The 16635-nt window shown below is 33.6% G+C and overlaps 2 protein-coding genes and 2 non-coding genes across 5 annotated transcripts; all 4 read left to right on the top strand.

Annotated features, from left to right (window-relative positions):
- The first annotated feature begins 762 nt into the window (after nucleotides 1-762).
- LOC144834610 (elongation factor Tu-like) lies at nucleotides 763-6949 on the top strand. The gene is made up of 11 exons (XM_078689484.1): nucleotides 763-871; nucleotides 1139-1203; nucleotides 1492-1633; nucleotides 2249-2415; nucleotides 2599-2703; nucleotides 3142-3303; nucleotides 3425-3557; nucleotides 4041-4145; nucleotides 4631-4782; nucleotides 6041-6176; nucleotides 6658-6949. Exons 1-11 carry the CDS (start codon nucleotides 829-831, stop codon nucleotides 6801-6803), a joined length of 1356 nt encoding a protein of 451 aa, XP_078545610.1. The 5' UTR covers nucleotides 763-828; the 3' UTR covers nucleotides 6804-6949.
- Nucleotides 6950-7747: 798 nt separating this feature from the next.
- Nucleotides 7748-14020, top strand: LOC144834616 (fructose-bisphosphate aldolase A-like). 2 transcript variants are annotated; one of them, XM_078689496.1, is made up of 7 exons: nucleotides 7748-7830; nucleotides 10380-10507; nucleotides 10701-10912; nucleotides 11316-11534; nucleotides 12008-12091; nucleotides 12358-12732; nucleotides 13163-14020. In XM_078689496.1, the coding sequence occupies exons 2-7, from the start codon at nucleotides 10405-10407 to the stop codon at nucleotides 13253-13255; spliced, it is 1086 nt and encodes a 361-aa protein (XP_078545622.1). In that variant the 5' UTR covers nucleotides 7748-7830; nucleotides 10380-10404; the 3' UTR covers nucleotides 13256-14020. The 2 variants fall into 2 exon arrangements, with proteins under 2 accessions (XP_078545622.1, XP_078545623.1); XM_078689497.1 differs by lacking the exon at nucleotides 7748-7830 and adding an exon at nucleotides 8987-9070.
- A 162-nt stretch (nucleotides 14021-14182) lies between these two features.
- LOC144836428 (5S ribosomal RNA) lies at nucleotides 14183-14301 on the top strand. The gene has a single exon (XR_013611259.1). It is a non-coding gene; the product is annotated as a 5S ribosomal RNA (ribosomal RNA).
- A 520-nt stretch (nucleotides 14302-14821) lies between these two features.
- Nucleotides 14822-14940, top strand: LOC144836313 (5S ribosomal RNA). The gene has a single exon (XR_013611172.1). It is a non-coding gene; the product is annotated as a 5S ribosomal RNA (ribosomal RNA).
- The last annotated feature ends 1695 nt before the right edge of the window (nucleotides 14941-16635 follow it).

The raw sequence follows: 16635 nt of genomic DNA, 5'->3' as shown, positions 1-16635 counted from the left end.
TTTTTTTTTAATATGCCATTTTAATGTCACATAATAGGGCCGAAGTTATTCACTTTGACCAAAAATTGGATGGAAAAAAATTATTTACCTAAAAAACTGTAATTTAAAGATATATTGTCCCCCAAAATCATGAAAAATAAAGATTTTTAAAATCGGACTTTGAATAGGCCATTTTGCAGTTTTAATGAAGTTGTTCACTTCCATAAGAAAAAAAACGGGGGAAAAAAATTATTTCACCTATAAAAAGACAAAATAAACAGTTAAATTACTCAAAAACTCATTGTCTTCCAGACAATTTGACCATTTTTTGCTTTAAATTACATTTTTCTCAGGTAAATCAATTTTTTTCAGACCCAATTTTTTGTGAGAGTGAATAACTATTATGTGACATTAAAATAACATATTCAACAAAAAAATTTAAAAAAATATTTTTTTAGGTGGACAATATATCTTTAAAGCAAAAAATAGTCAAATTGGAAGTCAATTTTTTTCTTGCTTGAATTTAACAGTTTTTTGTCTTTTTACAGGTGAAAACATTTTTATTTCCTCCTTTATTAAAACTGCGAAATGGCCTACTCAAAGTCTTTTTTTTTAAATTATTATTAATCGTCATTTTTCATGTTTGGGGGACAATACATCTTCAATACAGTATTAATGTTATACCACCATGAATAAAACCAAAGAATATATATCACTATATTATTTGATAAAACATAGAAATTAGGTTGATATGAGAAAAGCTCTGGCAACCTTTACTGACATGACACACATGGTAATTTCTTTCCAAACCGGACCGGCGAAAAAAGGAAAGAATTTCAGCTGAGCAAAATGGCAGCATTATTCGCACTTAACGCCCGAAATCTTGGAAAAGGTAAGCCTGATGTCATTTTTAATATTATTTTGCATAATATTTTATAGATCTAGTTGTTTTTGTGTAATTTTCATAGCTTCAAATTACGGGCTAGCCTAGGCCTAGGCCATTATACATCCGCTCGAGCTGCTAATAACGGGAAAAGTCGTGGCGATTAGATGAGCTTTCCGTCCAAAGAGATGGTCACCTAGGCCTACACGTTATGAATGTTTTATATTTCGTAAATAAATAATTGACTTTACAATTATGATAACTTTGGTTTCATAGGTCTTCAACAATGTATACTACAACAATGTTGCTTATCACAAAGTCTGACTAACACAACTAGAAAGGTGAGTAAGTTATTTATTTAAAAATAAATCTAGGCTTGGCTAGGCTAGTAGTGTAGTAGGCTAGCTAGAAACCTACACTAGCTAGTAAGTAATAGTATAGTAGGTTGCTTTCTGTTGCTAGGTTTATTACATTTTTCATTTTAATGACTACTAGCCTAGGCCTAAATATTTTATTAACAAGAAAATGTGTAATAATATAATAATTAATATTTAATATAATAAATTTCAGATAAAATTTTAATCTGCATCTTTTAATTTGTATTATTATGTTTCTATATTTTTTCTCAGAGTGAATTAATAAGAAGAGCAGCACGTTTATATGCTACGGATGCTAAGGCAAAGTATGAAAGAACAAAACCTCATGTTAATGTAGGAACAATCGGACATGTTGATCATGGGAAAACAACTTTAACGGCAGCAATTACAAAAGGTTTGTTTCAGGGTTGTAATTAATATCAATGTTCATATCTTTAAATAAGCACTGTCATAAAACAGTGTAAAGTTGTACAAATTTAAAAATTTTCACATACAGTACAAATCTGTGTACAGTAGAACCCCTATTAGGGGACATATTCAGGAGCCAACAAAGTGTCTTCTTAATACAGGTGTCCTCTGAATACAGGTGTCCTCTGAATAGGGGTTGGCCATCGTCTTAAAATATATATGAACCCTTGTTGTTTCATAAGTGTTTTTCCTAAATAAGTATGTCCCCTGAATAAGGAGTAGCTGGACGATTCGGCCTTAAGACAATTCGTTCCGGGCCGAATCGTCCTGGATTCAAATAAGGTGCCCCTGAATAAGTGTGTCCCCTGAATAAATGTTGTCCCCTGATTAAGGGTGTCCCCTGAATAAATGTTGTCCCCTGATTAAGGGTGTCCCCTGAATAAATGTTGTCTCCTGATTAAGGGTGTCCCACAGGAAGAGTTCTACTGTAATAACATTGAACCCTTGACCTTTTATAGAGGACTGAGCACCTTGACTACAACTGGTTAATCACAGTGAGGTACATTTATTATTTTATTACAATAATATTTCTCTCTAATAGTTTTATCAGAAGAAGGAGCATCAACATTTCACAAATATGACGATATTGATAATGCACCAGAAGAAAGAAAACGAGGCATTACGATAATAGCCGCACATGTAGAGTATGAGACGCCCAACAGACATTATGCCCATACAGATTGCCCAGGTCACGCTGATTATATTAAGGTATGTGTGAGAATGAAAGTCCCAACAGACATTATAGTCATGTAAATATAGCTGATTCTCATTAATTATTCATGCTTTCTGTTTTAAACTCATAGGAAAAAAACAAAATGCTCCCTGAACACCAAAACATTTTTTTTTTAAATTATCAAATACAATAGAAATTTGAAATTATTATTTTCACAGAACATGATTACTGGGACAGCTCAGATGGAGGGAGCAATATTAGTTGTGGCAGCAACCGATGGCCAAATGCCACAGACAAGAGAACACTTACTTCTAGCTAAACAGGTGTGTATTTCTATAAGATCAGAAAGCTATGATTATGAAGTTAGTTAATAAGGAAAATTGGGGAAATAAGAATAAAAATTGTCTTTATTAATTACTGTATATCCTCTGGTATAATCCCACCCCCTACTTTATGTCTGATTTCACAAACAGGCATATCACCTGGTATAGTCCCAGTATTGACTTTTGGTCTGGATGTAGGCTTCTCTCTAGCCAGTTCAAATGAGCTTTTACAAGAAATGCTTATCAATCTTTTTTTTTTCTGAAACAGGGTTTCCCCGGGTATAGTCCCATCCCAAAGTCAGCCCAATTGTGTGTTCTGGGGGGGGGGGGGGGGGCGGGGCGATGATTATACCAGAAGATATACGCTATATAGAAAAATATGCATCTTTGTGGGAAAGATAATTATTTTTAACAAAGCAATTACTTTCTTCCTTTTAGATTGGTGTTGATAAAATAGTTGTTTTTGTCAACAAGGCCGATGCAGTGGATGATGAAATGTTGGAGTTGGTAGAACTTGAGATGAGAGACGTTTTAAGTGAATATGGATACGATGGTCAAAATACCCCCATAATCTGTGGATCTGCGTTATCAGCCCTTGAGGTAGTTATGCACTTATGACCCACTATACCACCACACTAAATAGTATTTGTGTATAATTATGTCTAGTTAAAAAAAAGAAAAAAAGTTATTTCATTCTAAATAATAAATGTTTTAATCAAAGGGTAAAGATGATGCGATTGGCAAGGATTCAATCAATAAGCTGCTGGAAGCAGTTGACGAATGGATACCATTACCAGTTAGAGATGTGGAAAAACCATTTATGATGCCTGTGGAAGTGGTCTATTCCATTCCAGGTTTGTATCTATCTTGACATACACCTCAACCAATGTAAATGTGGGGGAGTAACCTGTGATTTGCAGTCTACTGGGTTGAATTGCGCACAGGTTTGGACGGCATGAACAATAACTTTCTTTTCTAAGGTTCCCTTCGTATCGAATGCTGCCACCAAACGGCACCCGTTCATCTGTCCACAATGACAGGAACTGAATGGACCAGTACATTAGGGTAACCCTCTAGTCTTCCGAAAGATGGACTGGGTTCTTTAGGCTGCACACAAGCCAGTTTTAAGTCCTTGTCCTTTTAAGAAAACTTGTTCTACCACCAAAACAATGGCAATGACTTGAACCTGTGCTGATTGTATAGCTATGGTTTGCGGTGTCCCTGTCTTAACCTCTTAGCTACTTGACTCAATGGTTCTATCTGTTGTGTAGTGACATTAATATTTTTTATAGTGTAAAAAAAATGAATTTGTTTTGTGTTTTTTAATATCACTTTAGGACGTGGAACCGTGGTAACTGGAAGAATTGAGCAGGGGGTTGTTAATAAATCAGACGATATTGAATTTGTTGGATTTAATAGAAAGATAAAATCTGTTATCACAGGTAAGAGAAAAAGAGATTTAAAGGTAAACCTTAAAAGCTGTTAGCTGTATGATGCTAGTTGTTTGATGTCCCTTTGAATTCCTGGAGGTTTGTGGGAGTTTACAGGACGAAATAAAGCTCTGCCTACACTATCAAACTAGTTATAACAAAAAAAATGTGATGTGCCCAAATATGGTAGTGATATGATGTCATCATGTCCATATATGGGCACATCGCATTTTTTTGTGTGAAAGTGTAGACAGAGCTTAAGAGGTAATCGTAGTAAACCTTGCCTTCTTGGTCAAATTTATTTGATCTTCATGTGAGAAATGTCTGTTTCTATTTTTGAGGGTTTTAAGAATATCATACAAATGACAAAAAGAGACTTATTCTTATTTGAAAGTTTAGCTGTTGTGATTCGAGGCTGGTATATTGTTTTCTCTTTAAGATAATAGCCATTTCAACAATGTTATATAATATTGTAAAGTATTTAAATTGTTTTACAGGCATTGAAACGTTTCGAAAGAGTTTAGATCAGGGACAAGCTGGGGATCAAGTTGGTATTTTAGTAAGAGGTGTGAAACGAGATGAAGTACGCAGAGGAATGATGGTTAGCAGACCAGGTCTTCTTAACCCTAACAACCACTGTGAAGCACAGGTGATTTATTTATGTGTTTTACCTCAACTAAAAACCAGTTAGAACCAGTTAGCTCCACACAATCACAGTTGACTCTAGTTGTGATATAATAACTATGTTTTTGGCTGAGTATCAGTTGACTCTCTAGTTGTAATATAACTCTATGTTATAGCTAGATCTCAGTTGACTCTCTAGTTGTAATATAACTCTATGTTATAGCTAGATCTCAGTTGACTCTCTAGTTGTGATATAACTCTATGTTATAGCTAGATCTCAGTTGACTCTCTAGTTGTGATATAACTCTATGTTATAGCTAGATCTCAGTTGACTCTCTAGTTGTGATATAACTCTATGTTATAGCTAGATCTCAGTTGACTCTCTAGTTGTGATATAACTCTATGTTATAGCTAGATCTCAGTTGACTCTCTAGTTGTAATATAACTCTATGTTATAGCTAGATCTCAGTTGACTCTCTAGTTGTAATATAACTCTATGTTATAGCTGGATCTCAGTTGACTCTCTAGTTGTAATATAACTCTATGTTATAGCTAGATCTCAGTTGACTCTCTAGTTGTAATACAACTCTATGTTATAGCTAGATCTCAGTTGACTCTCTAGTTGTGATATAACTCTATGTTATAGCTAGATCTCAGTTGACTCTCTAGTTGTGATATAACTCTATGTTATAGCTAGATCTCAGTTGACTCTCTAGTTGTGATATAACTCTATGTTATAGCTAGATCTCAGTTGACTCTCTAGTTGTGATATAACTCTGTTATAGCTAGATCTCAGTTGACTCTCTAGTTGTAATATAACTCTATGTTATAGCTGGATCTCAGTTGACTCTCTGGTTGTGATATAATAACTTAATGTTATAGCTGGATCTCAGTTGACTCTCTAGTTGTGATATAACTCTATGTTATAGCTAGATCTCAGTTGACTCTCTAGTTGTGATATAACTCTATGTTATAGCTAGATCTCAGTTGACTCTCTAGTTGTAATATAACTCTGTTATAGCTAGATCTCAGTTGACTCTCTAGTTGTGATATAACTCTATGTTATAGCTAGATCTCAGTTGACTCTCTAGTTGTAATATAACTCTGTTATAGCTAGATCTCAGTTGACTCTCTAGTTGTGATATAACTCTATGTTATAGCTAGATCTCAGTTGACTCTCTAGATGTGATATAACTCTATGTTATAGCTAGATCTCAGTTGACTCTTTAGTTGTAATATACCTTTCTTTTACAATATTTATTTATTTTACTTTTTTCCATTAGGTATACTTATTAAAAGAAGAAGAAGGTGGACGACAAAAACCATTTATGACCAATTTCTCGCCAATCATGTTTTCACACACGTGGGATTCTGCAGCTCGAATTGTTCTCCCAGCTGATAAAGAAATGGTGATGCCAGGTAAGATTATTTACTTTAAACTTACCGCTCGTCTGTGTAAATTGACCTTAATAGTAAGCTGTATAATAATACTTTTTTTTTATATTTTATATCGTATCCAAAATTGAGTAACTTGCCATGGATAAACTATTTATAATTTTCTACACTATCAAACTAGTTTGACAAAAAAAAGTGTGATGTGCCTAAATATAGTAGTGATAAGCTCAAATATGGTAGTGATATGACATCATCATGTCCATATATGGGCATATCACATTTTTTTGTCACATAAAGTTTGATAGTGTAGACAGGGCTTTAGGGAGTGGATTTGAATGAGTTGTGAGCCGTGACTTACACCCCTTGCACTAGGGCAGGATTGAACCCTGGACCTTTGCATTGGAAGGCAAGCATGTTAACCACCATGCTACAGCTCCACAATACTACTTACCCCTGCTTACAAGCATTTATTATTTATTTATTATTTTTCTTTTATACATCATAGGGGAAGACACAACAATGACTCTGGAATTATTGAAGCCAATGGTGACTCAAGTCGGCCAGCGATTTACGCTCCGCGATGGTAAAATCACACTTGGCACGGGAGTAATCACAAAAGTTTTACCAAATATTGAAGTCGAAAAAAAATAAACATTTCTGAACTAGTAATTTTATTTAGAAATAAATATTTTCATTGGAATATCTGTACCAGAACCAGACTGTGGTTTGAAAGCATTTTTAATTCTTACATACATTGATAGACCGTGTAGTAACTATAGTATAAATTTATATCACAATAGTAATAATGACTCACTTATACTGTAATACAATGGTATGGTTCACATTATATATAATTATAAGGTGTGGTTCACATAGAATATTGTATACGAAAGGCTGTGTAATGAATGGAAAAGAATGGCACTTTACACATGTACACGTTTTAATATTATGTGGAAATAATTATAACCTACCATGCTTTAGTTTCTATTTTTTAACGTCAAAAACGTCACAAAAAATGTGTGATGTGCCCAAATATCATAGTGATATGCCCAAATATGGTAGTGATATGACATCATCAAGTCCATATATAGGCACATCACATCTTTTGTCAAGCTACTTTGATAGTGTAGACAAAGCTTTATGCAATTTATATCCTGTGGTATAAAATATATTGTACGGCCGAAATAACATTAAACATGTGATATTGAGGCTTCTCTTTATATGGTGATTTTGAGTACAGTAGTTAAAAATAGAATATGGGCACATCACATCTTTTTGTCACTTAAAGTTTTGGAGTGTAGACAGAGCTTTAAGTAAGCATTTTTTATCTAAACCAGATATAGCATATTGAGTTTAAATAGATAATCAATAAAGGAATTATCAAATAATTCCTCCATGATTTAACCTAGTAAAACAACTTTACACTATGTCAATGTTAAAATATTCCTTGTGCTTGCTTGTGTAAAAAAAAGTGAAAACAAAAAAAGGTGTTGAAAATAAAGAGACGAAAAATGAAACAAAGTGTTTAATTTGTTATTGTTGAGGGCGGAATATTTACATCTTTTTAATAACCATCATGCAGTTCGAACCGAAGAAAAAAGTTTTCTGTTTCATTCTGATTTAGAGGGCGTCCTACCTTTTGCGAAATCTCATAGAAGACGTGAAAACTTAGCTGAAGGTAACAGTCTAAAAAGCTCTTGAAATACGATGTTATAGACTTGACATAGCGTTTGTCAAGTATATTACTGTTTTTAATAGATAATAGTTTAGAGTGTTTACTTTTAATTTACTTAAATTGATTACAAAATTGTATAATTTATGTGTTGCATATCCAGGCACCTCGAACCGGTTGCATTTCTTGCATGCCTCTCTCGTCTGCAGGTTTGTGACTGGTTGGTTGAATATGCCAGTAGTTGACCCTTGGAATCTACCCGGCCTGGTTCTCTGTTCAATCATGATTATTCGTCGTGTCTTTTTATGATTTTTTTGTATAGTCTGAACCACAATCCCACGCATTTGAGGGGATAATACAATTTTGTTTTTAATTTTTTATACTTTTTCAAGCTTAAGTATTTTTTTCAGTTCAAGACAATGGCTTTTCTTTTGATTGGTTATATTATATATACTATAATTTAATACTGATCTGATTACTAGCCTATGATTTCCATGTATAGCTGAATCTCACACTAGCAGTGCTCAGATCGAGGCTCAGAAAGAAGGAGTTTTAAGCTGCTAGAAACCGACCAGTCGACTTGCATAGTCCAGGACGTTGCAAAAGGTGCAATTAGCGACATCTTTCAAATACCTATGTAATGTTTGATTTGCATAAATAAGAATTTTAATTTCCTTGCAGTAGTCTCGGATGCCATACACTTTGGTAGTCACAAAACATTAGTACCGCAAATTAATGGTGTGTCAAATAAAAAATATCTTTTGTAATCAAGTCTATTTGTTTTTGGGAGATTTCAATTTAACTAACAAACAGCTTAAAAAATGTATTAAATTGAACCATTTTGTAATTTAATTAAAATGCCTAGTAATGGTTGAACTTCCTTGTTCGAAATTCCGAAAGTCATAACAATACCTGAAGTACTCCATAATATCCTGCTAATAAGCTACCACCTAATCTATGGTATTCCTTATGTATTGCATAGTCATGCAGCTGTCAGCCAACATCTCATGGTATCTCAAATTTGATATGCTACTGGCACAGCCTGGTATAAAACAGCCAATTTGATTTGTTGAATGTGTAGGTGTGACAGAGGAGGGCAACCCTGATTTTGCATGCATCAGTAATTTCACATGCCTCATTGAGCACTCAATGCCACATAAGCAAACAAGTTCAGGTTTTAGTTCCAAATAATACTGCATAGTTGTCAAAATATCTATTTAGATTCAAGTGAGTTGTTCTTTTATCTTTATTCAGTAAGTATTGATGGTTTCATTGTGGTTCCTTTTACTGAACATTTATGTTGATACCTACCTGTACACCATCTCTTGTACATGTCTGTGGAAATTTGTAGTTCCAACCAAGTAAGCCCGGGCAGTAGAGTAGGTAGTAGTAGTACTAGTAGTTACATATTAGTGTTTATTGCTTTAGTTTTTTGTTAGGTGATTAATTAATCTGATTTGTGGATTATTCTATCATAGTTCTGATATCAAATATTTCTTGTTTTACAAATATGTAGATTTATTATAGATTTTGATAGAGATGTTACGTTAATATTGCATGAATTTATATCTAATCGTTTACTGATATAGGGTCCCCCACTTGGTGGTTTGTATTTTCTTGGAATGGAATTAAGCTAATTTTTTCCGTATTCTGTATCTCTTTCAAATATTTAGGTTATTCACCATTTTCTTTACTGTAAACATGTTATTTTAAGGTCTTTAGAAAGCAAAGCAATTGTTCTATATAGCTTTATAATTGCTAGATATATGAATTAATGCTGCTGTAGATAGACCACCAGGAACTTGTGATTACAATTACGCATATTCACTATACACAAAACTAGGGGTTATCCCTAAATCACTGGATATTTGTGAATGACCTTTTTTTCTATTCTTTTTTACCACAATGACATGGCATTTACAATAATTTCATTGCTCTTTGGTGGTATATTTATTACAATAGGTTGTATTGATACTGCAGTAATTTAAATATTATGTTTACCGTTTCTCCTGTTTATGTAATTATTTATCAAGCTTTTTTTGGGTAATATAATACACATATAATATTGCAGTGACTGCCTCATACATTTATACAATATATACATTGAAAGAAATTAAAATCATACGTTATTATAATAAAAAAATATGCATTTTGACCTAATGCTCTGTCTACACTATCAAACTTTATGTGACAACAAAATGTGATATGCCCATATATGGACATAATGATGTCATATCACTACCATATTTTTTTGTCAAATGAGTTTGATAATGTAGACAGAGCTTTAGAGGAGTCACTATCTTTCCACCTTAATTTGTTGTGAGCTACCACCTAAATTATTCAAGATTCAAGAAATGTTGGTTATTTATCAAGTATAATTTGTAGGTGATCATGTAATAGTTTCAACAGGTACCAATCTACTGGTACCTGTGTAGTCAGTGGTGGTATAATGTTCAAACCAAGTCTATTAATAATACAATTGGAGGTATTTGTTTTTATTATTATACCTTGTTTCTGTAAGCATACTGTAAATATTGTTTTTTTTTTCTATTTAGCCAGTAACTTCCTGTGTTTATCATCATGCCTTGTAACCTAACTGCAGAACAGAAGAAAGAGTTGGCCCGGAATGCGAGAGCCATCGTAGCCAATGGTAAAGGAATCCTAGCTGCAGATGAAAGCACAGGTAAATTTTGATGTCTGAAATTCTTTTTCTTTGTGCCATGCAATATTTAGGCTACTGAAATGAGGAAGTCTAACATTAACAAATATAGTAAGATGGACATTTTGTGTTGGTAAATTTTGTTTGAATACAATATTAAGTATATTAAGTGCTCCTTTATAATATTCAATGTTACGCGCTCATTTATATTTAACAGGAACAATTGGAAAGCGATTTGCGTCCATCAATGTGGAAAATGTCGAAGAGAACAGACGTCTATATCGTCAGCTCCTGTTCACTGCTGACAAAAGTCTTGCAAATTACATCGGTGGTGTGATTCTTTTCCACGAGACATTCTACCACAAAGCTGATGATGGCACTCCTTTTGTTGATATCCTCAAGAACCTTGGAATTGCACCCGGAATCAAGGTAATGCCCTGTCTACACTATCAAACTTTATGTGACAAAAAAATGTGATGTGCCCATATATGGACACGATAATGTCATATGATAATGAGTAATTTGTTACATATTTTAATCTTATGCATTTATATTTGAGTCTTAATTAAGGCATCCTGTAATTGGCGATATTGCTGTTGGATGTATGTGAAATAAAATAAAATAAAAATATCACTACCAGATTTAGGCAGGTCACACTTTTTTTTTGTCAAACTAGTTTGATAGTGTAGACAGAGCTTAAGTTGCTTGACTAGTGGTTGGTGCAGCAGTCACAATATTGTTTTTAGGTGCATTGTGAAATGGATGCTAATTATAGTGATTTTCATTGCCATTGTCTGCATCTTTTACATTAACAATTTCTATCTCTGTATAGGTTGACAAAGGTGTTGTAGCCCTTGCAGGCTGTGACAATGGAGAAGGTACAACCCAAGGGTTAGATGGCCTATCAGAGAGGTGTGCCGAGTACAAGAAAGGTGGTGCAACGTTTGCTAAATGGCGTTGTGTCCTCAAGATATCAGACACAACTCCATCTGAAGTTGCTATGAGAGAGAATGGCAATGTTCTCGCTCGTTATGCTAGCATTTGCCAACAGGTTAGTAACATTGAATTAATTGGCAGATTTTGTTGCCCTTTAAAATAGTCTCCTATAACTTTATAATAATAATAAGATTTATTTGTTCACCAATGAATATTAACCAGGAGTGAGAATAGGCTAAAGCCCAAACAGATTACAATACAAACATTTAAAATAAAACCTTATATATACAAGAACATTAAACAATTTGTAGCACTATACATAACAGGAAATAAACTTTGCCTAAGTAATGAAGCAATAATAGTGGTATATATTTCACAATATGATATTCTCCCTGTAAGCATGAGGTCACAGGTTCAAGTCTGATATGACCTTTTATGTTGACCTTAACTGATCTACAACTCAAGTAAAGTAGCAAGAGGTCATAGGTGAATGTTACAGGTTATGTTGTCTTAACCTCCTACAGACTTGATTGATATAATACGGTCTGTTTTATTCTTGTTTTAAAATGTATATATTTTATCGTTTAGAATGGTCTTGTACCAATTGTTGAACCTGAAGTCTTGACAGATGGCTGCCATGATTTGGCAAGAGCACAAGATGTCACTGAAAAGGTATGAAAATAGCTACAAATTGTATATTTTAGGTTTTATAACTTTTTAAATAAATGGAAATTCTATTAAATCTACTACAAAAAGTCTAATAAAACTGAAGCGAAAAAAGCCTGCAAAAAATACAGAAAACTAATACCGTAATATTTCTGAAATACTAACAATAAATTTGCTTAATATTTTGTTTTGATACCTTAACATAGATAAATAATTATTTAGCAGAATCAAATTAATTTGTCATTCATTTGTTTGAATGTTATTTGTTTTAGGTCCTTGCTGCTACCTACAAGGCACTCAGCGACCACCATGTTTACCTTGAGGGCACTCTTCTAAAACCAAACATGGTTCTTCCCGGAGCATCTTGCGCAACAAAGTTTACTCCACAAGACTGCGCCGCTGCTACCGTGCAGGCTTTACAGCGAGGCGTTCCCGTAGCTGTTCCCGGAATCACCTTTTTATCCGGTGGGCAGTCAGAAGAAGATGCTTCCGTTCATTTAGATGCTATGAACAAGTTGCCAGGGAAAAAACCCTGGGCAATTTCATTCTCGTACGGACGCGCGCTACAAGCTAGTGTGTTGAAAGCATGGCAGGGCAAAGCTGAGAATGTGAAAACAGCCCAAGCTGAATTATTAAAGCGAGCTAAGGTGAGTTGCTTTGCATTTCATTGCTGTATAAAGTCGCAGGCACAGCTGTGGAACTCAACAAAGCGCCCCCTATAGGTATCCCCTGAATAGGGGCTTCCTCTGAATATGGGTATCCACTGAATATAGGTTTCCTCTGAATAAGGGTACCGGTATCCCCTGAATAGGGGTTCCCCTTAATGTTGTTACTCATTTGTCTCACAGAATAGTGTCCCATTAATAGGGTATCCCTTGAATTAGGGGTGTGTCACAAAGGTGTTTTACTGTAGTAACTTTACTATTTGACCACATTGAAGTTAATTCTCTTCAAACTGCAAATTCTGCAATGTTTGGAATAAACAATTTTGTACACATGCATAAAAGTTTGCATATACAGTACCTTATTGGAATGATTGAGAGATTTAAATATGTATATCCATTTTTTATTTGTTAGGCCAACAGTGAAGCAGCCCAAGGAAAGTATGAAGGCGGTGTGAAAGGGTTCAGCTCAGAAGAATCATCATTTGTCGCTGGATACTCTTACTAAAACAATCACCCATTGCCATAGCAACAGTAAACAAAAGTAATTAGTTTAATAAACCATTGAATGTCAACATTAAAACATAGTTATTAATATAGATGGTGAAATCATGTTAGATTTTATTTTTTATAGAAATCTAAACGCATTTGTGGGATTGTTTCAATTGTATTCCTATCGTGGTTCCCATAGTTCTGCATAAAACATAAATATATTTCTTGAGGAAACAATATTCTTAATTTTCCATGGATGAAAAATAAATAATTTTTTCCTTCCATGATTTTTTCATGTACCATGCAGATTGAAATGTGTGTTTGGTTGTTGGAGTTGTATTCTTTCAATCAAGTTTAGTGTAGTATAATATTCTGGAGTTTGTTAATAATTAATATAATATTATTTGGAAATAAAAAAGCAATAGTATATTGACATAATTATGTAGTAATAGGCCTACTGTATCAAAAGTATAATATTCACAGTATGTTTATGTAGTATAATTTTCAGAAAGTATTTAAAAGTTCTAATTCCCAACTGGCATTCAAATTCAATTCCTCTTTCTGTCTGGTTTGAATTTTTTTCCTGAAATTATAGTATTTTCAAATTACATTCCTAGCATCTGGACAACTTTGTCGAAAATCATATTATTACTGCAAAACCCAACTACAGTACCATTGGTATTTTTTGGTAGATGGTGCTTTCATATAATGCGATTTATCAGTACAAATGTGGACCCTTGTCAATGTAGTGATGTTCGAAATAAATCAATCTGAAACCATAGAGTGCTTGTGACGTTTATTTTGATGGTCTTTTTGTAAAATCAGTAACAGTAGTAGGTAACAGTATACAGTACTCATGGATGTAATGTTGTACATGTTTTAATTTTTTTCCATATCGCCCTCTATAATAATGGCTTTCAGTTTTTAACAAATGTGCATTAATGTCTACGGCCATACTACGTTGAACACACCGGTTCTCGTCCGATCACCGAAGTTAAGCAACGTCGGGCCCGGTCAGTACTTGGATGGGAGACCGCTTGGGAATACCGGGTGCTGTAGACTTTTTTTATATTTTTTTTTATACAAAGAATAATTTTTAAAGATGTATTGTCCCCCTGAAAAAATAATTTTTTTGAAATGGCATTTCAGTTGAAATGGCATTTCAGTTTGTTGAAATGCCATTTTAATGTCACATAATAGGTATTCACTTTGACCAAAAATTGGACCGGAAAAAAAATATTTTACCTGAAAAAAACTGTAATTTAAAGAAAAACATAGTCAAATTGGCTGCCAGCCAATGGGTTTTTGGCTGAATTCAACTGTTTATTTTGTCATTTTATAAGTGACACTTTATTTTTTCTGGATTTATTTCTACGGAAGTGATTAACTTTGTTAAAACTACAAAATGGCATATTCGAGGTCTGATTTTAATAATCTTCATTTTTCATGTTTTTAGGGGACAATACATCTTTAATGGAATGAAATACAGATACTCATGGATGTGATGTTGCGCCAGTTCAAATATTTTTCCACATCGCCCTCTATAATAATGGAATACTGTTTTTATCACATGTTCATTCATGTCTACGGCCATACTACGTTGAACACACCGGTTCTCGTCCGATCACCGAAGTTAAGCAACGTCGGGCCCGGTCAGTACTTGGATGGGAGACCGCTTGGGAATACCGGGTGCTGTAGACTTTTTTTGTAATGTAAAGAATAATTTTAATAATTTTTAATTTTTAATAATTTTTTTGTAAAGAATAATTTTTAATGAATAATTTTTTAATTCAATGAAAATATATTTATTTACATAAAAAATAGTGTGTTTACATACATTTGTCATTTTATACAGTTTTTTTACAAATTTTAATGTCACTTATGAAACATTTCATTTTAGTCACGTGATTTATTATTTGTGTGTAGGCCTACGCGGACTGACAGTACTGTACTACTCTCTGTACACACTGTGTATATCTCTCGACCACACAACTCACACGCGCGCACACACGTGCAGAGCAGCTAGGCAGTGCATTTCGGCCGCCAATCATTTGGAATTTATAGATAGATATAATATAATGTAATATATATATACTAACAATTTTAATTTCAAATGAATACTTATGTAATCTAAACAAAGCAGAAAGAAAATGGAACGATGTTAAAGAAAAACTCCTTGAATCAATTATCTAAATTTAATTAAGAAATACACAAGAATAAACGTAAACGTACGGTATACAGTATATTTTCTTGAGCTTAGATCAATTGTTAGTTTACCACCATTATTATATTATTGTTTTCTAGGAGGCGCCCGAGTCCGGGATACCAAGACACAACTGGTGCTAGCCAGGAATTAAACTAGGGGTCAACCATTATGACTAAAACTAATTTCCACAATTATTGATTACATTTTTTAACCAAAGAAATTAAAATGATGTCTGGAAAAGAAAAGTGAAAAACGAAAAAACTAAGAAATTTGCCCAATTAAATTACAAATTACTAAATAGAATTGACCACACAACTCACACGCACACACGTACAGCAGCTAGGGACAGTGCATTTCGGCCGCCAAGCATTTCGGCCGCCGGTTACGGAACGACCAAATTCATGAAACTCCAAAAAGGACAAAATATGACATGATCATAACCTGAAATAACTATATACTGCTAAAAAGGGATTTCATTTATAATTTCCAACCAAAATGCCCTTAGGGATGAGTTTTAACAAGGCTCAACAAACATAGATTGCCTTGGTTAATATCTTATTACACGCAAATGATCTTTGAAAACACCGCGTAACGATAACCGTGCATGACCTGAAGTGATTTTTTCTTTGACTTTGTCATTGTCGGGCGTATTTCGTCATAAAATAAAATATATAAAAAAACAGTTACTATGCGCTAAACAAGTATGCTTATCTTTTCATAGGCCTATGAATGCAACCAAACAGTGATTAATATGTAGGACCTAATGAGCACTTTATCTAAAGTTCATACATACCACAAGTTCATACCAAGTTCATTACCAGAGTGATAAAATGATGGTAGGATCCCAGCTCGCTAGCAATATATAGAACTAAATAACACCTAATAATTGTTCCTTATATATCAAACATTAGAATGGTATAAAAATTAAAATGCTACTTATGAAAAATTAACCCCAAACTTAGCTACAATCCAACGGTCTGCCAAGTAAGGGCTCAATAATACAATTACAAGTAAACCCTATTTGAATTTTGCCGCGTTTTTGAAGATTTTTTAGATTTTTTCAAAATAGATTTTGCTATTTTGACACAGTCAATGCTCATAAGAAAAATATGTAAGGAATCGTTGAATATTCAGCTTTCTTTTAAAAAAAGAAACTATCCAAAATGATTGATGAGTGATCTTAAATTGCA

The sequence above is a fragment of the Antedon bifida genome, chromosome 2 (assembly GCF_963402885.1).
Source record: "Antedon bifida chromosome 2, ecAntBifi1.1, whole genome shotgun sequence".
Classification (NCBI taxonomy): domain Eukaryota; kingdom Metazoa; phylum Echinodermata; class Crinoidea; order Comatulida; family Antedonidae; genus Antedon; species Antedon bifida.
The sequence above is the reverse complement of the archived record's forward strand: the minus strand, read 5'-3'. Positions and strand labels throughout refer to the sequence as shown.

Excerpts from the sequence above, each read along its gene's own strand:
- LOC144834610 (XM_078689484.1), top strand. The coding sequence starts at position 829 with ATGGCAGCATTATTCGCACTTAACGCCCGAAATCTTGGAAAAG. Across the intron at positions 2,416-2,598 it reads GTCACGCTGATTATATTAAG|AACATGATTACTGGGACAGC; the intron begins GTATGTGTGAGA and ends TTATTTTCACAG. Across the intron at positions 4,783-6,040 it reads ACAACCACTGTGAAGCACAG|GTATACTTATTAAAAGAAGA; the intron begins GTGATTTATTTA and ends TTTTTCCATTAG.
- LOC144834616 (XM_078689496.1), top strand. The coding sequence starts at position 10,405 with ATGCCTTGTAACCTAACTGCAGAACAGAAGAAAGAGTTGGCCCGGAAT. Across the intron at positions 10,913-11,315 it reads GAATTGCACCCGGAATCAAG|GTTGACAAAGGTGTTGTAGC; the intron begins GTAATGCCCTGT and ends ATCTCTGTATAG. Across the intron at positions 12,733-13,162 it reads AATTATTAAAGCGAGCTAAG|GCCAACAGTGAAGCAGCCCA; the intron begins GTGAGTTGCTTT and ends TTTATTTGTTAG.